At 43.9% G+C, this 22,086-nt stretch overlaps 2 protein-coding genes across 2 annotated transcripts in view; both read right to left on the reverse strand.

Annotated features, from left to right (window-relative positions):
* LOC311028233 (cholecystokinin-like) overlaps positions 1-18,274 on the reverse strand; it is a 69,053-nt gene extending 50,779 nt beyond the window's left edge. The window contains exon 1 of the mRNA XM_084032636.1: positions 18,262-18,274. The gene's annotated coding sequence lies outside the window, so the exon portion shown is untranslated. The remainder of the gene's footprint in view (positions 1-18,261) is intronic.
* The window catches only part of trim71 (tripartite motif containing 71, E3 ubiquitin protein ligase), a 36,824-nt gene continuing 19,007 nt past the window's right edge, over positions 4,270-22,086 (reverse strand). The window contains exons 2-7 of the mRNA XM_084032569.1: positions 19,428-19,595; positions 15,235-15,369; positions 11,486-11,728; positions 10,641-11,138; positions 9,585-9,725; positions 4,270-9,382 (exon numbers count right to left, since the gene is read on the reverse strand). Coding sequence (XP_083888695.1) covers positions 8,810-9,382; positions 9,585-9,725; positions 10,641-11,138; positions 11,486-11,728; positions 15,235-15,369; positions 19,428-19,595 — 1,758 coding nt within the window. The 3' untranslated portion in view covers positions 4,270-8,809. The remainder of the gene's footprint in view (positions 9,383-9,584; positions 9,726-10,640; positions 11,139-11,485; positions 11,729-15,234; positions 15,370-19,427; positions 19,596-22,086) is intronic.

Here is a 22,086-nt window from a genome sequence, read left to right on the forward strand (position 1 = left end):
GATATCTCTTGTGGTTTGTAAAAATAGGGGTTCTCTGGATCACTGTTTTTATTTTTTTGTATAACTGTTGATCCTATCTGTTTTTTGAGTTGAAATGCCAATAATCTACTAGCTTTACTCCCATATTCATAATAATACTGTTTTAAAAATCTTTAAAAATCTCCATCTTTTCCGTGAGCAGGTTTCCCAGAGCTCTCTTAGCTTCATTAAGTTGAGTCAGATCATTTATAGATAACTGTTTTTATGCTTCTGTTCCAACTGTTTAATTTGTTTTTCAAGTTCTATTCGTTTGGCCTCTTTAAGTCTCTTCTTAGCTGATGCAAATTAAATTATTTTACCTCTTAAGACTACTTTAGCTGCTTCCCAAAGGGTCACCGGTGATATCTCATTAGTGTCATTGAATTCTAGGTATTGAGCTAATTCTCTCCTTATATAGTCCTTAAAGGTGTTATCATTGAAGAGTGAGACATTCAGTCGCCATTGCCTTAGATTAATACATCTTCCTAGATCCCATACCGGGCTAACTGGGGAATGGTCACTCAGAGTTATGTTATGTATGTTACACTCCAGCACTCTATATGATTCGTTTTAAGCTACAAAAAAATAATAAATTCTTGAATATGAGGAATGTGGATTTGAGTAAAATGTGTAATCCTTCTCCTTTGGGTGTAGGTGCCTCCATGCATCAATAAGCCCCATGTCCTCCGTCATTTGTTTGAGAGCCTGACTTGCACCCGAGGTGCATTAGTTGGGGGTGGATTTTTATCTAATCTGTTTGACAAGACACAGTTAAAATCACCTCCAATTAAGATGATTCCCTTTGCCTTTTCTATAATTAATTCACACCTTATTAATAAATTTAGGAATATTTTCATTTGGAGCATAAATATTCAGCATGGAGACATTTATCCCACAGATAGACCCATTCACTAATATAATTCTCCCCTCTTTATCGGTAAATTTTGAATGCATGGTAAACTGTAGTGAACTATGTAACAGTATGGCTACCCCACATCTCCTACCTGAACTATGGGATGAGTAGTACACCTGGCTTGCCCAGGATCTCTTAAGTTTTTTATGCTCAATATCTGACAGATGGCTTTCCTGTATGAAAGCTATCATACATTTAAGATATTTCAGTTCATTAAGAATTGTTTTCCTCTTTTGGGAGCTATGTAGACCCTTAACATTATAACTAACTACTCTTATACCGTCCATCATTGATTGCATATTATTTGTAAAACACTTTTTCCTTTAGCTTACACAAAGATTGTAACGATAAGTAACCCTGAGGTGAATCTTTAATCATAACCCATGATACAAAATAAAATATCAAAACAAACATTTTAACTAAATTCAGTGTGCAGACTTCCATTATGTTTTCCCATAAATAAATGGGATTTCCTTGCAGTAATATTAACAAAACCATAACACATGTTTGAACTAGAAAGGAAAGTACATTTTCTGCAGGAAATAAAGGGTTATCCAGGTCCTCCACTTTGGAGCCTGGGCCCTGACTGCATACTGTTTCCTGCAGTCTCGCAGTGAATCTGTGTCTCCCACTACTTTCACAGACCTCCCACGCTTGTTTCTCCCGCTCAGATCATTATTATTTACCATTTCTACTCCACCCCCAAAGAAATCGAGTCTCCACCCACTTTCACCGTATTCCCAACACCATCATTTTCAACAAAACAGATAGCAAGGCTCACATTAATTTCCTCCTCCCCCCCCCCCCCCCCCTCCTTTTATTTTTACCAAAAACAAATTATAAGTCTCATCTCACTTCCATATACAAACAGTGAGCCATCTGCTACATTTATCTATTAATAAATGTATCCTTTTGTAAAATAAATTAAAAATAAATAAATAAATGATAACATTACTATTAACAAATACATAGCGTGAAGTGGGGTATTATTCTATTCATACATACAAGTGTCTATGCCCGTCAGATGTCCATCATTACCTCCCTATGCCTCTTCTCTCAGGCCAGCAATAGACTGGTTGACTGCGGCCGGTGTATGGAAGACGTGAGTGCGGTCATCATGTGTCACGACCACCTTTGCTGGAAAGATAATCCGGTGTTTCTCGAGTCCGTTCTCCCGAAGATTTTGTCTCCATAAAAGCACAGGGCTCCATCCCCTCCTCCTTCTCTGGTATTCCCACTATTCTGATATTGTTACGTCGGCTCCTGTTTTCCAAATCCTCTGTTTTGGAGCAAGGTAAACAGCAGGCTTAACTGTTTACCTTGTTAATTATAGGAACTTTATGCAAAATAAACAAAAACAGACGTTATGATAACACCATAATAACACCATTAATAAACAAACTTTAGTTCATGGTTATTTTACTGTTAAGCAATGAAATGTAGTTGGTTGTTTTTGTTGCATAAATTATTTTGTTGCTAATCACTTAATGATTTTGTAAACCTTGAAGAAAACATCATAAAACATTCCGTAGATGGAGATATTGGTTACTTTGTTCCACGCCATCTATAAATATTATTTGGATGCTATTACATAGTTGCAACTGATAATTATAATACCTTGTTACATAAATAAATTAATAAATATAAGCATCAGATTGAGTTATAATTGGTTTCTGGTCCCTCTTTGTAATCTTTTTTAGGTTACAGGTTTACAAATCATTTGATTATCATTATGAAATGTGCAACGTGTGACTTGTCTACTAATGTATCAGCTATGATCAAATATATCATTATCAAGTAATTATTTAATATTATAACATACATTATAGCATAACAAATAGCATAATAAATATTACATTTTTGGGGGTAAAGTAACAAATACGCAAGTTTAATGATCAATTTACCAATTTATAAATTATTTTAATGTGTTACCGAAAAGGCCTTGTGTCCTAATAACCGGACTGTGAGACATGTTGAGTGTGTACTTTAGTACTTTAGGTTTTGAATAATACTGCCAGTGAGTACACAACTTCTACAGTGAGTGAAGGTCTAGCAGGTCTCCCTGGACCGTGGTGGAACCTGATCCGGACTGCACCGATGTTGTGGTCTTGTTTGCCTCTTACTGCCAGTATTTTTTAATTAAAGTAATTGACTAAAATCTGCATCTCTACTGTCACTAACTTGACTACTCCCGGGATCACTCCCGGGAGTCTGGCTATGCTTTCTGGTCCAGCAGAGTCCGCTGAGGTCCTGACCGATGCAGACTGCTAACTGGCCTGATGCTGGAAACACCACATTGTAGCTCCACCTGCCCGCTGTGTGACTGCTCAACTACTCCTGCTTTCTGGTCTACAGCGACGTGGTTGGGATGGATCCATCTCGGCGTGGCTGTGCCTGCTGCCATGGACTACTACTGTTGATACTATTGCTTCTGTTAATACCAGCACTACTGTTAATGCTACTACTACCATACTACCAACACCAAATGCAGTTGGAACCCAAGGGCCTGGGCTGCACGAGATTTCTGCCTAAAAGCCTATTAAGGCAGTTTTTTCTCGCCACTGTCGCTGTAACGCTTGCCCCTGGGTGTTGTTGGGAATTTGAAATTGTATTGACTTTTGAAATTTTGAGCGTATTCTAGTCCTGCTCAATGTGTTAAGTGTCCTGAGATGACTTCTGTTGTGATTTGACACTATAAATAAAATTGAATTGAATTGAAGGCAGCACATCTACATATTTGTGTGTGCAGTTCAAGAGCAAAGATAGTCACAGGTTTTGAAGTCAAAGAAATACAACTTTATTTAAGTGTAAACAAAGAAAAACAAAACAAGAAAAACTGCATAGGAAATGTTTAAAGTCCACAGAGTACAGAAAGAGCAGCAGGTGGCCAATATATTATAGTCTCCTCCGCCTTATTTAGACTGAAGACCTGACATCTGCACTTGAACTCAGCAGGATGTGTGAGTGTGTGGTAAGAAGGAGGGAAGGACACACACACACACACACACACACACACACACACACACACACACACACACACACACACACACACACAGACACACACAGACACACACAGACACACACAGACACACACACACACACACACAGGATGAGGAAGTGCCAGCAGCAAGCATCTAAACTCAGCTGGCCACACCGGCCCGTCCTGCCTCTTGGACTGTTAGGAGGATACATTCAGTGAATTTCTGCTCACACAACACAGATGCAGCGCACAAACACAATATCCACGCCGCACACACAACCGGCTGCTGGGTAGAACAGGACTCAACACAAACAAGTGCTTGGGGGCCAAACGCCTCCCGCCTGGGGGCCCAAACACCTCCCGCCTAGCTAGTGTGGACCATTTAAGCACCGCATGTTCGGAGAAAACTTGAGTGCGTTCCGTCTTGTGAGGCTACCAGCAGCCGATTTGAGCATCAGCAAGATCCCATTGAACCCTTTTCTTCACAAAATACATTCTAAAAGGGCCAATAGACATCAAGTGGTGTGAAGGATTTGTACTTTTTGTAAATGAAAACAAAAGAAATTGGCCAAAAAAAACAAAAAACAAAGATTAATCATGGGAAACTAATCAAAAGCAGTATTGTTTCAGATTTAGAAAGAATTTGTTTTATAATATGTAAATGGGCACACAAAAGAATTAGACTAGTACTGAGAGCTCATGGGGGGGGGGGGGGGGTCACTACATCATAGCTACGGGACACGTTTCAATGCGACACCTGCAGGCCAGGGCTGCCGAGAACTACCTGAGTTTTATTTTATTTTTTTCCATTCTAAATTTTCCAACTTTTTTTTTTTTTTTGTCTTTCTGTCTTTAGAGTATACAATCATTAACAGGAGGTCTACGACCTTGCACGCATCACCTGGTGCAGCTTTTGCTTTTTCTCTCTTAAAGCCACGAGAGGCCAGCAATAAAATATAAAAAAGACACCAAACAGGAGTGCAGTCAACCGGTCATGTGCTCAGCAGCCGTCACCACACTTCCTGAATTCTTATGAAGACAGAGAAGGAAGCCGTTTGTGCTGGAGACACCTCGCTGCTTCTCTCATGACAGTGACAGCGCTCCCGTTATGAGGTCAAAAACAAAATGGCCGCCCTATGGATTGATAATTGTTGGGGAAGGCTCTCACAGCTTCCTGAAGTCACAGGGGCTTAGGTTTGACAGGACATGTTCATACATCTACCCAGATTAAGCACACTAGAGGGAGTAAATGAAGCACTAACGGTGGAGGGTACGCCAGCCTTCGGCTTTTATCTGAAAACTCTGCCTCGGCCGTCTCTCAGGAGTCGAGGCTCGGCTGGCTGAACAGGTTTGTGCTCTGCGGAGCCTCATGAGAAAAGGAAATACAATCGCAAAGGTCAAAAGGTTAATCCCATTCAACGCAATCCTAACACACATACACATCTTTGGGTATATATTTTGGTAAAACCATCCCAATAGTGAGCTACCCACCCCATCTGAGTTTTTCAACACCTATCTGAGAGACGTCAATATAATACAAGGACTTTTTAAAGCATGCAACAAAATAAAAAAATAAAAAAAGGTTTAAAATACTTTTTTTCCTCTTTAAGAGTGAAAACCTAAGGATCTTAAAGATAGAATTCTGCAATTTTAATAATAAAACGAAGCAAAAAAGAAAATGATGCAACATGAATGAACATTTCACAGAGTAATACTGAAAAACGAAACTAGGTGTTGAGTTCAAAGCAGCTGGCTCTGTGGAATCAAACTGGCTCGCCGTCAACGAGCCAACGGCTCAACTTCAATACTAAACCAGACCGTTGTCACGCGTTAGGCACGACCTTCCCGTGTGCGTGTTGAGTTCAGACTCTTCACAAGGTCCTCCGCAACCAACATCGACAAATCCACGCTGAAATATCGGTAAACTGTGCTGAGATCGGAGGTAATCCTTGTGCGTTTAAAATAAAAAAGGTGGATTTGTGAAGTTCTTAACTCCTTAAGAGAGGCCAATGCCTCTCGCCCTCACCCTTTGCACACAGTAGCAAAGTTCAAGTAGAATCTGCATGTTCATCATCACTATGAGGTAAAGATAAATTGGGCCCAGCCCTCTTAAGTGCAGAGAGAGAGAGAGAGAGAGAGAGAGAGAGACAGAGAGAGAGAGAGAGAGAGAGAGAGAGGGAGGGAGAGAGAGAGAGAGAGAGAGAGAGGATTTATCCTCGGGTGCTCTGATTTAACGTATGTATCTGTGATGTAATGGTCCAGTGACAGTCGTTGCAGACTCCATGCCAACCCCGTTTGGCACAGAACTCTCACAGATCATTTTGGCACAATGCTTTCTTCTGAAATATTTGGTTTCCCGGTGATAAAAAGGCATACGTTCACCAGACATTGTATGGTTGACTCAACAAACCAAAAGCTGCTCAGCGATGACCACAATACAAAAACTGCAGACAGTACCATGATCTTTGGTCCTAGAGCTGAGGGACATGTACTGTACTGTAACACAAGACGCTTCAAAGAATGAGGTATATTTGCGACGCGTTACATTTCCGACGAGGTACGCTTAAATAAAAAGAGTAAAAATGAGGTATTCAGAATGTGTAACAAGGTCGAGGTATTTGAATGTTTAAATGCACAGTAGCTGCGAGTGACGTACGCGAGGTAATGGTTGAGGTATACGAGACGACACGACAATGTCAAATCCTGGTCATGTGCAGACGGGCCCCCTCCTCAGAGGCGAGGGCCCATCGGTCAATCTTCTCATCGGTCCCAAGATTGGCTGCTAGGCTAGGGAAGTAGCTAACAGAACCATCATTGTCTAGTGCTTCCAGTGGGACATGGATTGAACAAAAAGGGCAAGGGGATTCAAAACCCCACAATGCTTCTGTTCCAGAGACTTACTAGATATTAGATTCTATGGTAATTAGATTGGAATACAAAGGCTTCTCTGAGATGCTACTTTGAGCCTACTGGCCGTATAATAATCGTTTGATGGGCCGAGGCGGTAAATGTGGGGGGGGGACTCTTTGGTGCGGGTATCTTCTGTTCTCTACACAAACATCTCTGCAGACAGACGACAAAGATCATCAGGTCCTAGCAGGATGGGAAACTACTAAAGCACTATAATATTTGTGACCCAAGCACACTTTATTCTTCTAAGCCTAACATGGACAGTGCTATGAACTCAACTCCATGCGTTTTGATGAACTTTAGACTTCCCAGCAATAATGATTATTTAAGAAAAGGTTAGTTTTTTTAAAGATTTTTTTTTTTTAACGTTTCTTTAAATCGCCAAATCTACAGTTGGCCATTGTGCAGAAATTCTAACTTTGGTTGGACTCCAGCAGTTGGTCTATAGACCTCCATCTTTAGAGGAATTGGTCTACTAGCGCTCAATCTGGAGATGTCTCCTCAACTCCAAGCATCAATAAATAGGGCACGGCTTTGTGATCACATCCTCTGATTGGACTAAATCCCAGGCCCCCTAGGGAGCTGAGGGGCGTGGCTTTCAACCACAAACTCAGTCCAAAGGATTGTAATGTTAGGCCTTTTAATCTGATGTCATTAATGTCCTCCGGACAGCCAAATTAGGTGTCTACTTGCGAGGCTTTTGTCACACAGCATGCCTCATCAAAAAGGTGTCACTCAATTAAATGATTAAATCTCTATGTTGGGATCGTTCTGAAAAATTCATCACCAAAACCCTTTGGTGGCTCCTCCCTTTCGGAGGAGACGCTGCACTTTTTGCATACATACATTTGAGTTGTTCATGCAGCTGACTGGATAGTAACAGCACGGGTTGTCTTACTTTATCAAAAACAAAAAAACATTAAGTCATCTAGTCTAAAGAGACAGGAGGGGGTGTGTGGATGAGATACTTTTCTTACAGGGCTCCTAATTTAATTTGGATTTATTTAGGGTTATTTTGAAGATTACGTCCAAAACTTTATATTATACATATCGATAAGTGATCAAATCAGCGTTAGCCAGTAAAGCTAGGGGGAGAGCCTGCAAAGCACTGATCATTTTAATCAGTCCTACCTGACCTGAGCTAATTTTGATTCTACTAATCTGGTTTGGCATCGCTTCGCACTCTCTTCTTCGTCCATTGCAGCGCCACAAACTCCACAGAGAGACGACGATGTCGATGCATTCGCGGGAAAAAACTAACAAGCCTGAAAACACGAGAAAGGACACGAACGCACCCTAGTTTGCTCTCCGGGCGACGTCTTCTAATGAGAATAAATCATGCTGCCTCTACAGCGGTCTGAGTATTGTCTCAGCAACAACATTCAGGAGGTTCACTTTAACTCATAGTTCAAAATGCACAGCAAGAATTTCTTTAATCCTGTGCAAATATCAACTGAACAGTCCATTTTTTTTGTCTCTCTTAAATAAAGTATAGAGGTAGGCTTTTCTTCTTTGTAAAACTTCACGACTTAAAACCTCTGCTCAGTGACTATGAGTACATTCGTAAAGAGCCAAATGAGGTAGGTGTGGAGCAGAGGGTACAAGATTTCAAGAAAAGTGAAAAAATCCCTGAGATGGATACTTAAGGAGAGCTAACCAAGAGAATTCAGAGCAGCCGAGACCGAGGAAGGGAAATATGGCTTTTTCTACTGATTATCAATTTGTAGAGGTCCCCGTTGTCATAGATACGATAGATATCTGATTGGGAATATAGCAATGTGAATGAAAAACAATCTATAGTTTTAATTTCCCTTCACTTCAGCCTGCCCTCAATCCTCCATGAGCTCACCTCTGTTGTGTCTGTTGATTCATTCTCTCGCCCCCGTTTCCTTCATCAAGAAAACTGCAAAAGGCCAAACAGAGGGAGAGAATGCAAAAATAAACTTTTTTTTTTCCTTTCTTTTTTTTTTTTTTTTTTTTTTTTTTTTTTAGAACTTGAGGATGCGATTATTTCCAAAATCAACAACCACGATGACTCCGTCGGGCGTCACGGCCACACCGGAGGGGCGGTCCATCTGTCCGAAGCCACCCCCCTGTGTGCCAAATTTGCATAAGAAGTTCCCATTGGGCTCAAACACCTGGACGCGGTGGTTACGGGAGTCGGCCACGATGATGCGGTTCTCCTGGTCCACGGCGACGCCCTGGGGCCGCAGGAACTGCCCGTTCCCGGTGCCCTCGGAGCCCAGGAAGCGAGCCGACTGGCAGTCCGGCCGGATGACCAGGAGCCTGTGGTTGTTGAAGTCGGTCACCACCAGGTGGTCTTCGTGGTTAAAGGCCACTCCTCTGGGAGAGTCAAAGTGTTTCCACAGGGCCCCCTCGAAGCCGTACTTGTTGAGGAAGGAGCCGTCGGGGGCGAAGAGCTGCACGCGGTGGTTCCTGGTGTCTGAGACCAGGATCTTACCCTCAGAGTTGACAGCCACATCCCAGGGATAGTTGAACTGCCCATTCTTGGTACCCTTTTCCCCAAACTTCAGCAGGAACTGGCCCTCGAAAGTAAACACCTGTCAGACAAAGCAAATGTCTTAGCGCCCAACATGTTTACATCGGCAGTGGGGAGAGTAAGCATGAGGAGCTATGTGTTTACATATGTGTATAAGAGTCGACACGTTTTCAGAAGCCAACACGTTTTTTTCCTCGTGCAACTTTTGGATTTCATATGAACACAACAAGATTCCAGCCATAGAAATGTGACGGCTTCCATACCTGCACACGGTGATTGTCCTTATCAGCCACAATGATTCGTCTCTGGCTGTCACATGCGACCCCCGCTGGGCGGTCAAACTGACCCGGCCGAGAACCCAGAGAGCCAAACTTATGGTGGAAGGCACCGCAGGGCTTAAATATCTGGAGAGGGAGGGAGCAAAAAGCAGTCAGGACCAAAGCTCTCATTAACCTGTGTGTTTAACGGTCACACTTTGTCATTTTTTGATTACGTTGTATCTCACACATGCAGCTCACATCTTCACCCAGCGAAGCGGTGAGTGTGTGTTACGTTTCCGTTATATAAAGGGCTATTTTTAGTGTTTCTATCATCACTAAACCAGCCTTTTGAAATGCATGTGTGTGTGTGTAAGGAGGGCAGTAGGGTAAGGTCCATGCACTTTTCAACATTCAAACACAAACGTTTGCCAAGCAGACTCTCTCTGCTATGTAAACATTTCAGAGCAAAAATCAACAGTGTGAAGTTAGCATGAACTGGTGAGTGAATGATGAGTGGATGATTCATTACATGCAACCACTCTAAATGCAGTTTAAGTTCAGACATGTGTGGTGTTTAGTAGAGGGGGACTCATGTAGAGCCCTAGATGCATCATATAAAGTATGTCTTTAGAGTTGCTTTAAGTTTCCCCACATTAAAAAATGCACTGGTGTCCAAGACTGTGAAACATCTGTGAGAACCAGGTTGCAAGATTCTACCAAGCCCAAAGGAAACAACCAGTCAGAACCGAGGACTCAGCTGTCAATCATGGCTTGTGAAGCTTGCAAACTCATCAAGCTGTCACACAAGGCAGGGCTGGTCCAATCTGTTCCTGTATTGCCTATTTATCACCCTATCTTGTGTGCCGTTTAGCTGTAAATCAAGAACGTTTGGAACCCAGCCGCCGTGTTGCAAACAGCCGAGCCCAAACCAAGCCCCGCCCACCATCTCATATGGTCTCTGAAAACATTTGAGGTGAGAAATAGGCAAAACAGTGACAGAATGTTTCTTTACTACTTGTGACGGTTGCAGAGAGAAAGAGACGGAAGCTGGTGCTCTACCTGTATGCGGTTGTTGCTGCGATCGGCCACCACCACGTATCCCTCCTTGTCCACGCTGATGCCCCAGGGACGACACAGCTGGCCGTCGCCCTCCCCCTCGCACCCGAAGGACGCTACCTGGGAGCCCAGGGAGCCGTAGCTCCGCCCCGACTTCACGGTCACCTTGAAGGGGCTGCCCTGGATGTGCTGGTTGCACACCAACACCGACACGAGGTGCTCCCCCTCGCTTTTAGGCAGGTAGCCGACGGTGTACGAGCCGTTCTGGTGGTCCGTGACCTCCGCCGCAGACAGGTTCCCGTCCATGACCGACATGACTATTGCAGACACAGCGTCCCCACCAGAAAGGCGTGGCTCGCTGTCGTGGTCATATCCGATCACGGTGAAAGAGGCGGGCTTGCCACGAAGCGCACTTTTTAGACCCTCGCCGTGGGCTTTGGTGACGGGGGCGAAGGCTCCGCTGCTGATGAGGCCCATGGACTGGACGGCTATGTACAGAGCCTGTGGGAATCACGACGGGACCTTTTACAGGTGGACTCATACAAATGTATTTCAGTGATCCACAACCAGCAACAACACCTCCCCGACAACTAAGATGCCTTATAAAATGACTTTGTTTTTATACGATTCATCTAATGTTTTAGACGTTACATTGTTTGGCATTCTGTGGACAGCAAAAGAATAATTTCATTGTACAGGGAAACACGTTTCTTTACTGTGCATATGACAATCAAGCCTCTGAATCTTGAATCTACATCGGGCATGATAAACACGGTGATGCTCTCAAAGATCAAAACCGATCAACAAACATGTCTGTGGTCCACGATCTACAGCAGCGGGGTACCCACCTGGTCCGGAGGAGTGAACATGAAGCGGTCGTCCTCCTGCACCTGCAGCAGACCTCTCAGAGCCTTCAGTTCATGAATCTGGGTGAGCATTCGCTCCCGGGCCAGCAGCACATCCAGGTGGCGGCCCTCATCCAGCACCTGGCTGACGGCAGCGATGGTGCTGTCCAGCTTGGTCAGACTCTGGTGCAGTTTCTCCACCTGCAGGTACAGAGACTTGGCCTTCACCTGACGGATCTTCTCCACCTGCACGGAGACCAGAGAGTGGGCGTCAGAATCACTTTGATGGCACAGTTTACTTTAAGAATGTCAGAGCTGGTCACAAGCGCAGTTTTGAGGCGTGTAGTCCTAAATATGTGTTTTCACAGTATTATATTTGACTATCTGACTATCCTTTAGTATCCTTTAAATTGACAGACGTCATATGTGTAATTCATGGCACAATTCAAATGGGATAAAAAAAAATACAAATTACATAACATAACAAAATGAGGTTTCAAAAACCAGTGTGTGGTTGATTTAATGCAGCACCTTGTAATAGCTCAGCATTCATGGTTACCAAGATTGACCAATGCTTCCACTTTGTTTAACTCTACAGGTCAAATTGAATACGGAATGAAACAAATCTCCTTGTAGCAGCGAGTCTGCCCACAGGATGGCAGCAAAATGCCAAGTCTGTCACACATTCAGCAGAAGAAGAAGAAGAGACATCCAGCATGGTGGGTTTGGATTGGCTGTCAGTGTGTGGACACACATGTTCTACCGGTCCGGTAGAACACAGGTGAGGTGAAGCGATGTGAGGTCACAGAGTTACAAGATATGTTATGAAAGAGAAGTGGACTTAGGCTTGATGTGCATGCAGGAGAAATAGTGCTTTACTGACTCAAGTGCTACATTCAAATTGTAGGGAACTGACAAAAAGTGAATGACTTGTCATGAAGTCATACACCACAGGACTCCCTGAATGTCATACAGAAAATATGGACATTATCTTTATTGGGGAGGTTTAAAAACAACAACAAAACACACCAAGGAGCAAACATTAGAATGTACAAAATTAATATAGATTACGACATTTGCATTTACAAATGATAATGCAATATTCATAAAAGGGAAGGGCATCATTTCTGCATAGTGTTAGATATTGCTAAAGATCACATGAAAGCAGAGTAGTATTATTATCATCATCATCATTACTGTAATCATTATTATGTTTATAAGAGCAAAGAGGGTTATTGTTGGTCAACTCGGCATTGTTGTAAGCAACTGTTCCAAGTTTCTGTCTTCTTGCCTAAACATTGAAGATGTTAAATATTACTGGTGTGAGCGATTCAGCTGATTGTGAGGTTCGTGTTAGCGTGAGAAGCCGGCTGCCGTTACAGTACAGCCGGTGAGAAAACGAGCGTGAAAGAGGGCGGTAGAACCTGAGAAGCATGGATCGGCTCTTACTTTATGTCACCTAACAAAAAGAGATCAACACAATAGCCTGACTGCCTGGACGGCTGGAAGGACCTGTGATAGTAGGGAGGAACAATGAAAGAAACAAAGAGTCCAAAAGAGAGGGGGGTCTTTTGTTAAATCCTCGGCATAAGTGGAACTCCAATTTGCATCTGTGAGACTCGAATTACACTTTATAGCCACCGAGGCCTCCAGTTCGGCTTTCTAATGACATCCATGGAGTTGAAAACACTCGTCGGCAGAGCCGGTATGTACTTCACAGGGCTGTAGACGCTTTGATGCGTCTACACATTCACAACATATGGACTCACTATTTTTTATTTATTCTATTCCCATATTTGTATTATATTTCAGTTAAAAAACCTTATTCAGTCTTGTTACAATGTACTGTTTCTGATTTGTCATTGAAAAATCTCAATAAATACACGTTAAAAAAAAAAAAAAAAAACCTTATTCAATTTTATTGTATCTAAATTGCGAATGATTCTTCTATTTCATTAATCTCATGCTAAACTGTCTTTCCACATTGTTTCCATTCAGCTTTGTTGACATTGTTTCCATTGGGCTCGTCCGTCATCTGTGGCTGTGAGGCACTCTGAACTGCACTAACCTGTATGAAAGGTGCCACGCAGGTAAAGACCGACTGACTGATTCAAACGAAGACGTTAACCAGCGGCCAAACAGCCTCCGAGCACCACAAACATACAATTAAGCAGCCGTCCTCCTACACGGAGCCTTCACCTGCCCCCAGGTACTCCTCACGTTGTCACGACACTTCTCTGACAACAGGTAGCATACCTGCAGCCACTAAACACAGAGCTAAACACACACTGACTCACAAGTCACCACTTAGACGTACACGCTCCACGCAAAGCACGTGCATTCATAGAACACAGCTCGCACGAAAAACCAGGGCAAGACAGATATTTTGAGTGTGTGTGTGTGTGTGTGTGTGTGTGTGTGTGTGTGTGTGTGTGTGTGTGTATGGCTGCGCGTAATGACTTTATCAGGTCAGGGATAAAGAGTGAGTGTAGCGGTGTAAAAGGGATTAAAGGGGGAACACGAGTAAGTGAAAACCTTCTTTGTGACACTGTGACACACACACACACACACACACACAAGCTGTGAGATCTAAGGGAGTAAGACACAGGTCAGTTTTCACGATGTCATTGAGCATGCTCTCAGGAGAAGAGGAGAAATGAGAGTTCGGAAGGCGGGTGGGCGTTGAGGTAAATCATCTGTCAGACCCAAAGCAACACATCTGCACATAAACACACACATACACATTTCACTCTCAGCTGTAATTGATACCATGCAGCTTTGTGTGTGTGTGTGTGTGTGTGTGTGTGTGTGTGTGTGTGTGAGAGAGAGAGAGAGAGAGAGAGAGAGAGAGAGAGAGAGAGAGAGAGAGAGAGAGAGAGAGAGAGAGAGAGAGAGAGAGAGAGAGAGAGAGAGAGAGAGAGAGAGAGAGAGAGAGAGAGAGAGAGAGAGAGAGAGAGAGAGAGAGAGAGAGAGAGAGAGACCTGACGGGTGCGACGGCGTGCTGTAAGTTCAGCCTCCTTTTTATGTGGTTATTCATTTATCACCAAAGGGTTGTGGGGGAGCTTGTTTGAGCCAGGAGTGAGGGGCATGAAAGATGGAGGGGGGCTCTGAGCCTGCTCATTCTCTGGGTAACCGTAAACCAGGGAGGCCCTCGCAGAGGTTGCTGGAGTGCAGACTGCGGGCCAAACTGCCAGGTTAACAGCTGGCTCCTTGGATTTGTTTAGCTTTAACAAGTTTAATTAACCAGTCCTGACAAGACACTACATGCTCTACTAAGAGCACACACACACACACACGCACACTCCTGCCGACAGCGGCTTCGCTCCGTGTACCATGAGGGAATCCAAGGTTATGTAGGTATGGCTGTGCTGTCGTCACCAATCTATCAGGTATACCTCTTTTCTTTGGCTTCTGACACCATGTAGGGTGTTGGTTTTATGATTTTATGTGTATACATGCATATTTTTTCTTGTGAGGGCAGTGCATTTTATTTATTTTATCTTTCTATTGTGTACTTCATCTTTTTATTCTGCTTCTATTGTGTTCTTTTTTGTGTTTTATCTTGTTGTGCAGCACTTTAAAACCTTGTGGTTGTTCAAATCGGGCTATATAAATAAAGTGGATTGGATTGGATCGAGCTAAAGCGATGGATGGGTGTGGGTACGGAGGAGGGTGGACTTTTTATTTTTTTTATATCAAATTGTCATGTAGCACTTGACGTTACGCGTGATGAACAGGGCGGTCGAGCTCACCTTCCACAGTAGTTCACACTCCCTCTCTTCCAGCGCTTTCTTGTGTCGGAGCACCAGGGCCTTCACTTCAGTCTGCACCACCTTGGCTTTGATCTCCACCTGCTCCGCCATGGCCTGGACCTTCTCCATGCTCAGCTGGGGAAACAACACAATCATGTCATCTTACTGATGGAGCCCATTATTATTATTATCAGCTGAGAAACTCAAGCAATGTCCAACTAGTTACAGTTCAAAACGAAATATGAGAAAAGGATTCTCACAGGGTTCAGGGATGAAGGGGTCTAATTATCATTGTTTACTGATTTTGATTGCTATTTGTTCTGTCTTAATTTCCTGTTTGTTTAGGGTTTTTTTCCCCCACTTAGGTTTACTGACTTATTATTTGTTATTTTTTGTTATTTAATTATTTTAAATTCTGAATTAATTTATAGTTTGGATACTAAAATATTTCAATAGGTTTATATTTTTTTGTCAAATTAAATTAATATGCAAGAAACTATCATATATGATAGGCATACATGACAATATTAAGATATTAAGTCAAGTTAAAAATGTTTTTAAAAACTAATGATAAAGAATTGACTAAAAAATTAAAATAAAATATATGCTTTCTAGTAGTGTAATATTTTGATTTCTGTATGACACTTTCTGTATTCATTTTGACACAAAAATGAACAAACAACAAAGAAAAACAACACAAAAATAGATATTTACAAATGACCACTTCAAATAATGACGGACTCAACGGTGTGAGAGATGAGCAGAGATGGAGGATTATCCCTCACGCTGTCCTAAAGGAGCGGACAGGAACGGCTAAATGCTCCGACACACCAGCGCCTGGTCGGTTTATTGCTCAGGAACAGGATGCGAGGACCAGGAAACGTTAAACAGAGGGGACACTGACAGTGACATCTTCCTGGCAAGAGAATGCACAAACACCTGCTCATTTCTTTTGGGTGATCTATTCATTTCCCACGTGTGGCGGCTCCTTCAGAGGGGAAAAGGGAAATGCGGGTCAGGAATAGGAAGTCACTTAACACGGCACAAAATGATGCAACTTCCCGCCGGACTAAACGACTCATTGGTGATGTTCATAGTGCCTGATGAAGTGTCCATACAACGAGAGTCTAAACATGGTGAGAGTTAACCCCATCACACACTTTTTAAAGATATTTTGGCTTGGTTACTTAGTCTAATATATATATTATTTAAATCTTTATTGTAAAGCTACTTAGGGAACTTCCTGTTCCTGTTTTTTCCCCAAAGAAAACCCTGAATGTTACAGCAGCAGGGAGAATCTGACAGTCTGACGGATAGTATTGAGGAAGTTTGATTGTTTTGATTGTTTGTTTAATGAAGTTTATTTAATAGCTTTATTAAACACTGAGCAGTTCCTTGAGTTCAATGTTTAAACAACACCCGGCCCTATAGAGTAACATGCAAAGATAGTTTAGTAGTTGAGGCTGGATTTACTGAACAAGAAGCTCTCTTTAGGCCTCTCCTCTGACCACACAGAGTGGAAGAATAAAAGCAGCATTTACTACAGTTACTACCTTGATAAATACAGGCACTGAAAAGCAACTGTATTGCGTGAACTGAAGGTTTTCAGCTTTTATAACCCACAATTTGGGCCAAATGCACACTTCCCTCTTTGTCTCCCTCCCTTCCCCCCGCAGGGTTTTATCTGGCTTTTCCTCTGGCATTTTCTGAGAGGTCACAGGGTGAACCGGACCTCACAGGGACGCAGGGGAGGTGGGATAAGGCCTCCTTTGTGATACAGGCCGCACGGATCAAAGGTCAGCTAAACCTCTACAGGTCATGATCTGCAACCCCTGTCTTGAGACACATACCGCACCCCCACTGCACCCCTGCTAGAACAAAGGCTGGCAGCAGGGCTCTTTTCTCTTTCGCCTGGCCATTTGAGGTGGGCAGCTAAAGAGTCAAATAAATCAGGCCCCCAGGGAGGGAACAGCAGGGAGGGAAGCCTGGAGGATCGGGGGAGTGTTATCAGTACAGAGTGAGGAAGGATGCAGGGTAGACTAGAAAACCAGCTGGCTCTGTGTAGTCCTATAAAATGCAATTACTTCCTTTCCAATTGTCATGCTATTAATTTAATTAGAATTAGAAATGAGAAAGAATTTAATTTGAATTATTAGTTTCTCTACTGATTTTTTTTATTTTCTGTCCTCTGCTTCTCGGTCTCATAAACTCCCTCTTCATCTCTGTGCCTTCTCTCTCTCTCTCAACATACCCAGAATTCTGCAGCCAACAAAGAGGGTCAAACTGACCAATCAGGCCGCAGAGCGAAGGAGCTCCGGCCAACCGGGAGGTCACAAGCCCGGGGTCGGAGGTCAGGGAGGATAATGGGTGTGGAGTGGGCGGAAATTTCCTACCTCAGGGGACAGGAGCACGCGTGTGTGTGCGTGTGTGTTTGTGCCTGTGTGTGTGTGTGTTTACATATTATCTGGCGTCAGCGTTTGCTCCCATGGTGACCTGGGACAAAATGGACAAACACACACTAAGCAGCACAACATATTGCCAGATGGTCGGCGCCGCCTCTTATGACTCAGCTGCAGGGATCCAGGTGCTTTTCATTAAAACAAAACGATCGGAGCTGGCGACTCATTTTGGCCAAGAGTAAGTGTGAGCCGTGGTATTAGCTTTAAACTCCATGTGGCCTGGTGTCTGACCTTTCACGGAGCAGATGCATGTTGTGATATCTGGGAACTTGAAGAACAGAGAAGAATTTAATGGATGAATACTTCTGTGAATGTGACCCAGTCACACAGAGGTCAAGCTCCGCCAATGACCTTAGCGGAACAGCTAGTATTTCATGTTTGGGGAGAGTTAATAGCACCGCACCGCCTTCCAGGCACATTAGACAACACACTGTTGTACCTTCTAACTGCGTTTTCAACACATACGTGACAAACATGAATCACTTTTGGGATACCTGCCAGCTTCCGAGTCCAAAGTCTGTGTGACGTCTGATGGAAGAGTCATTTACACGAAGATGAAAAATGTGACGTTTAGAAACGAGATTCAGGAGCTTCTGTTTAATTCAAGGAACAGCAAGGGACTTTGATGACCACATGATGCACCGGCTATGAGACTACGGTGTAATCCATTTACATTTACATGAAACTACGCTGTAATCCGCATCACATCCTGCCTCCTGCATGCTCTACCCAGGCGCCAACTCCATACGGAGTACTTCCATGAATGGGGGACATTTCCTGCTTAACATCAGCATGTTAGCATTGTCTTGTGGAGCATGTCAGCATGCAGACATTCATATTGGCTCAGAGTACCTCTGTGCCTCGTCACAGCCCCACACTGCTGCTCGTGTGGCTGCAGACTAATAACTCATCAAATGGCTTATTTTGGCATCATTGAAAACCATTCCCTTCAGCATCTCATCCTTCCTTCAGCTGTGCACGTGTCATTGTAACTGGAATCTACGGGGGGTTGAAGGAAGCTGCCACCCAATCTATAATTGCGTAATTGAGGACAGTGAGAGTAAGGGGCGGGGGCAGTGAGTGATTGGATGAAAGGGGGGAGGATAAAGTGTTCCACTTCTTCAAAAAGAGGAGGAGAGTTTTACTCTCTCTGAATCCTTTAAATACCTGATCTACCCTCCCCCATCCTCCTCCCCTCTGACCTTCAGCCCTGCCCCCTGGCAGACCTCACCCCATGTGACCCACCACCGCCCCCCCTTCAGGGCCAGCTGGAGACCTTTAACCCCAGGCTTCCCAGCAGCCCAGGACTGGTCACTCTCAAACACATTCAAACTGATCCTCTTGGCTGCTCCGTGCTGAGGGACAGTGGAAAGACACAGCTGCTGTCCTCGGCTCCTCCTCGGTCTCTCGGGGAGATGGATGAGGGTGGACATGTGTGGTTTGACCTTCGCGAGGATTGTCTTTTTGTCGGAGCTTGAAGAATCATGCAGAGGAGCTCTTGGCATTGTTGAGACTTAAATCAGGTTGACCTATACCAAAACTGCGGTGTGATACAAGAGCATTTTCACACTCTGATGTTTCACGTTTATAGGAATAAGTATTATTTTATGCAGGTTGCCTCGACACGGCTGCCGTCGCTCTCAGTGTAAGAACAAGCAAACTAACGAATAAATGGCTGAAGGTTATTTTCCTTCCCATCCCCTGAGAATGTGTCTGTGTGGGTTCCTGTCTCACCTGCACAGCCTGTCGTCCCTGCTGTGCATCCGCCAGCAGCTGGATGGTGATGGTTCTGCAGTCCTGCACAGCGTCTTGCAGATAGACGAAGGTGTGGCCCATATGACGGCCAACACTGCACTCCCTACAGATCGGCACCGAGCAGGACTCACAGAAGAACAGAAATACCTGGGGAAACACAGACAGACGGACAAATCAGTTGCGTGTACGTATGTTATAAATAGCACCGGATGAAGACCACGAATCATACACGGCTGATCAAAGCTACACTTGCTAATTCGAGAAGTTGGATAGCAAATGCAACTGACGAATCATTCTGAAGACAATCAAGAAACTCATGTTTTGAGCCACACCATAAAGTTTCTGTGTGTGTGTAATTTAATGTTTTAGATTATTTACTGACCATATATATATTTATATATATATATATATATATATATATATATATATATACACATTTTGGAGGGCCTTCATTTTAACAGTGTTTAGCGTTAAAGAAATGCAATCTTAAAAAGTCCATGCTGCACGGAAAATATACCAAACGGACCCAAACTCCTCAGTAACTAAATGTTGTATGGCTCTAGCGTGTTGACCTGCCTCCATCCGTGGTGTCGGAATTATAAACCAAATATCATGTGTCATTTTGCGTGGGAGAATGTTTTACAAGTTCTCTCTGTACTTCGTGGTACCGGACCACACCGGTACTTTCACCCTCGCCTCTAGACCCCCAACAATTAGTTAGGATATTGACCTGTGGCCATGTGATAATCAGTCAGTCAGTCACTAGCCCCTTTTAGCGGCCTTTTCGTTGCAGGAGTATTCTGCTGTTATTCCGCCCTTAGCCAGTCTAAACGCTAGCCGAGGCTGAAAGGCGTAACAGAATATTACGCCTCTGAGACGCCAACGGAGTTGGTCACAGAGCCGCATCAGAGGAGAGACGAGGCGAGACGGCGTTCTATCTAAACGCTCTGAGCACCCGAGGAGGGAAAGACGTGACGTAGTGAAGACGCGTTACCAGGGCGACACACCGCCGACGAACTTAACGAGCTCAAAGCGTGGATCCGAAGATGATAAAACACCGTAGTTGCTCATACGAGGCCATCGTTATACACACCCACATGTTTATGATGCAGCAACGTAGCTTGTTGAAGAGTCCTGTAAATATGAGACGAGTAACAGTTCACCTTTCTTAGTTGATTTGATGCATCGAGCTAATCAGATGTCCGACGCTCATTGAATACGTCACACGGCTGACGAGACCATAGACGAGACGGCGGCCGGCCGTGGGACGTCTCACTCATTCTGCAAAGCCGGGGTTCTACCTAAACGCAGACACATAAAGTTCTATCTAAACGCTCCGGTTTGACTCGCCTTTCCGCTATTTTGCTGGAAACGTCTGTCAAAAAAGGGGCTAATGTGGTTATTTTTAAACTGAAACAAAGATGTGTAATTGTCGTCTCCCTTATTCCTCCAACTTGGAAAGACAAAACAGAGCCAAGGAAGGGCAGAGGCACTAAAAGGCCACCAAACTAGATCAATACTCATTGTGAATGGTGGGCCATAAAGGGATGTCACATCTGCCCAGCCATTTATTACTGTAACTACATTGGCAACGGTCCCGTGCTTGTTGATTTCTGCTTGAAGGTTTTTCGTGTTTTGACTTGGAAATGTCCCCTCTCCTTTATAGAGATTATGCCCTCTTTCCTACATGTTCTTCACGTTGAAATACACATCTATGCATGCATGGCATATTACGCTATCATTTTAGAAGAGACGCTTTGTATATACATGACGGCTGGTATAAAGCTAAGAAGGTAAAGTAAGTTTTACCTTTCCTCCTGAAAACTAAGCTTTGCTCTAAAGCCCTTGTCTGAATGCTGATTGTTTGTAATGGAAGGCTAATTAAATATGCACTAGCCATCATATCCCAAAGAGACACCAGATTAGAGAGAAGAGACCAGCTCCAATAGCAGGAGACCTGAGTGGATGGGGAGGGGCCTGCAATCAATGCATCAATAATGGCTGTTCCCCTGGGGAGCCGCATAATCTAATGACACACACACACACACACACACACACACACACACACACACACACACACACACACACACACACACACACACACACACACACACACACACACACACACACACACACACACACACACACACACACACACACACACACACACACACACACACACACACACACACACACACACACACACACACACACACACACACACACACACCCCCCCTTTATCTGACTTCCTCCTTTTTCTGCCTTCTCCCTTAGCTCCTCTTGCATCCTTTCTCGCTGTCCCTCTTTCTGCCGAGCGCTGTCCTCTTCTACAGGCTAACGGTCCGTCACTCAATGCTCTCCTCTCCTGTCACACAACCCCCCCCTTCATTGACATCCCCTAAATTCCAAGGGGACGGGTCACACAAAGGCAAGGAATGCAGCTGGGCTCGAGTGGAGGAGGACGGTGTGAGATGGACGCTGATGGACGCATGGGGTGGGGGGCTGAAGGGCGAGCCATTGACCCATAGTATTTACAATTTCCGATATTGACACACGCATGACAAGTGGTTTAATTGACTATAAATTTTTAAGGTGATAATAAAGGAGATCTTGACATAAATACGCTGACTTGCCATTT

Source organism: Eutrigla gurnardus (genome assembly GCF_963514095.1).
Source record: "Eutrigla gurnardus genome assembly, chromosome: 17".
NCBI classification, from domain to species: domain Eukaryota; kingdom Metazoa; phylum Chordata; class Actinopteri; order Perciformes; family Triglidae; genus Eutrigla; species Eutrigla gurnardus.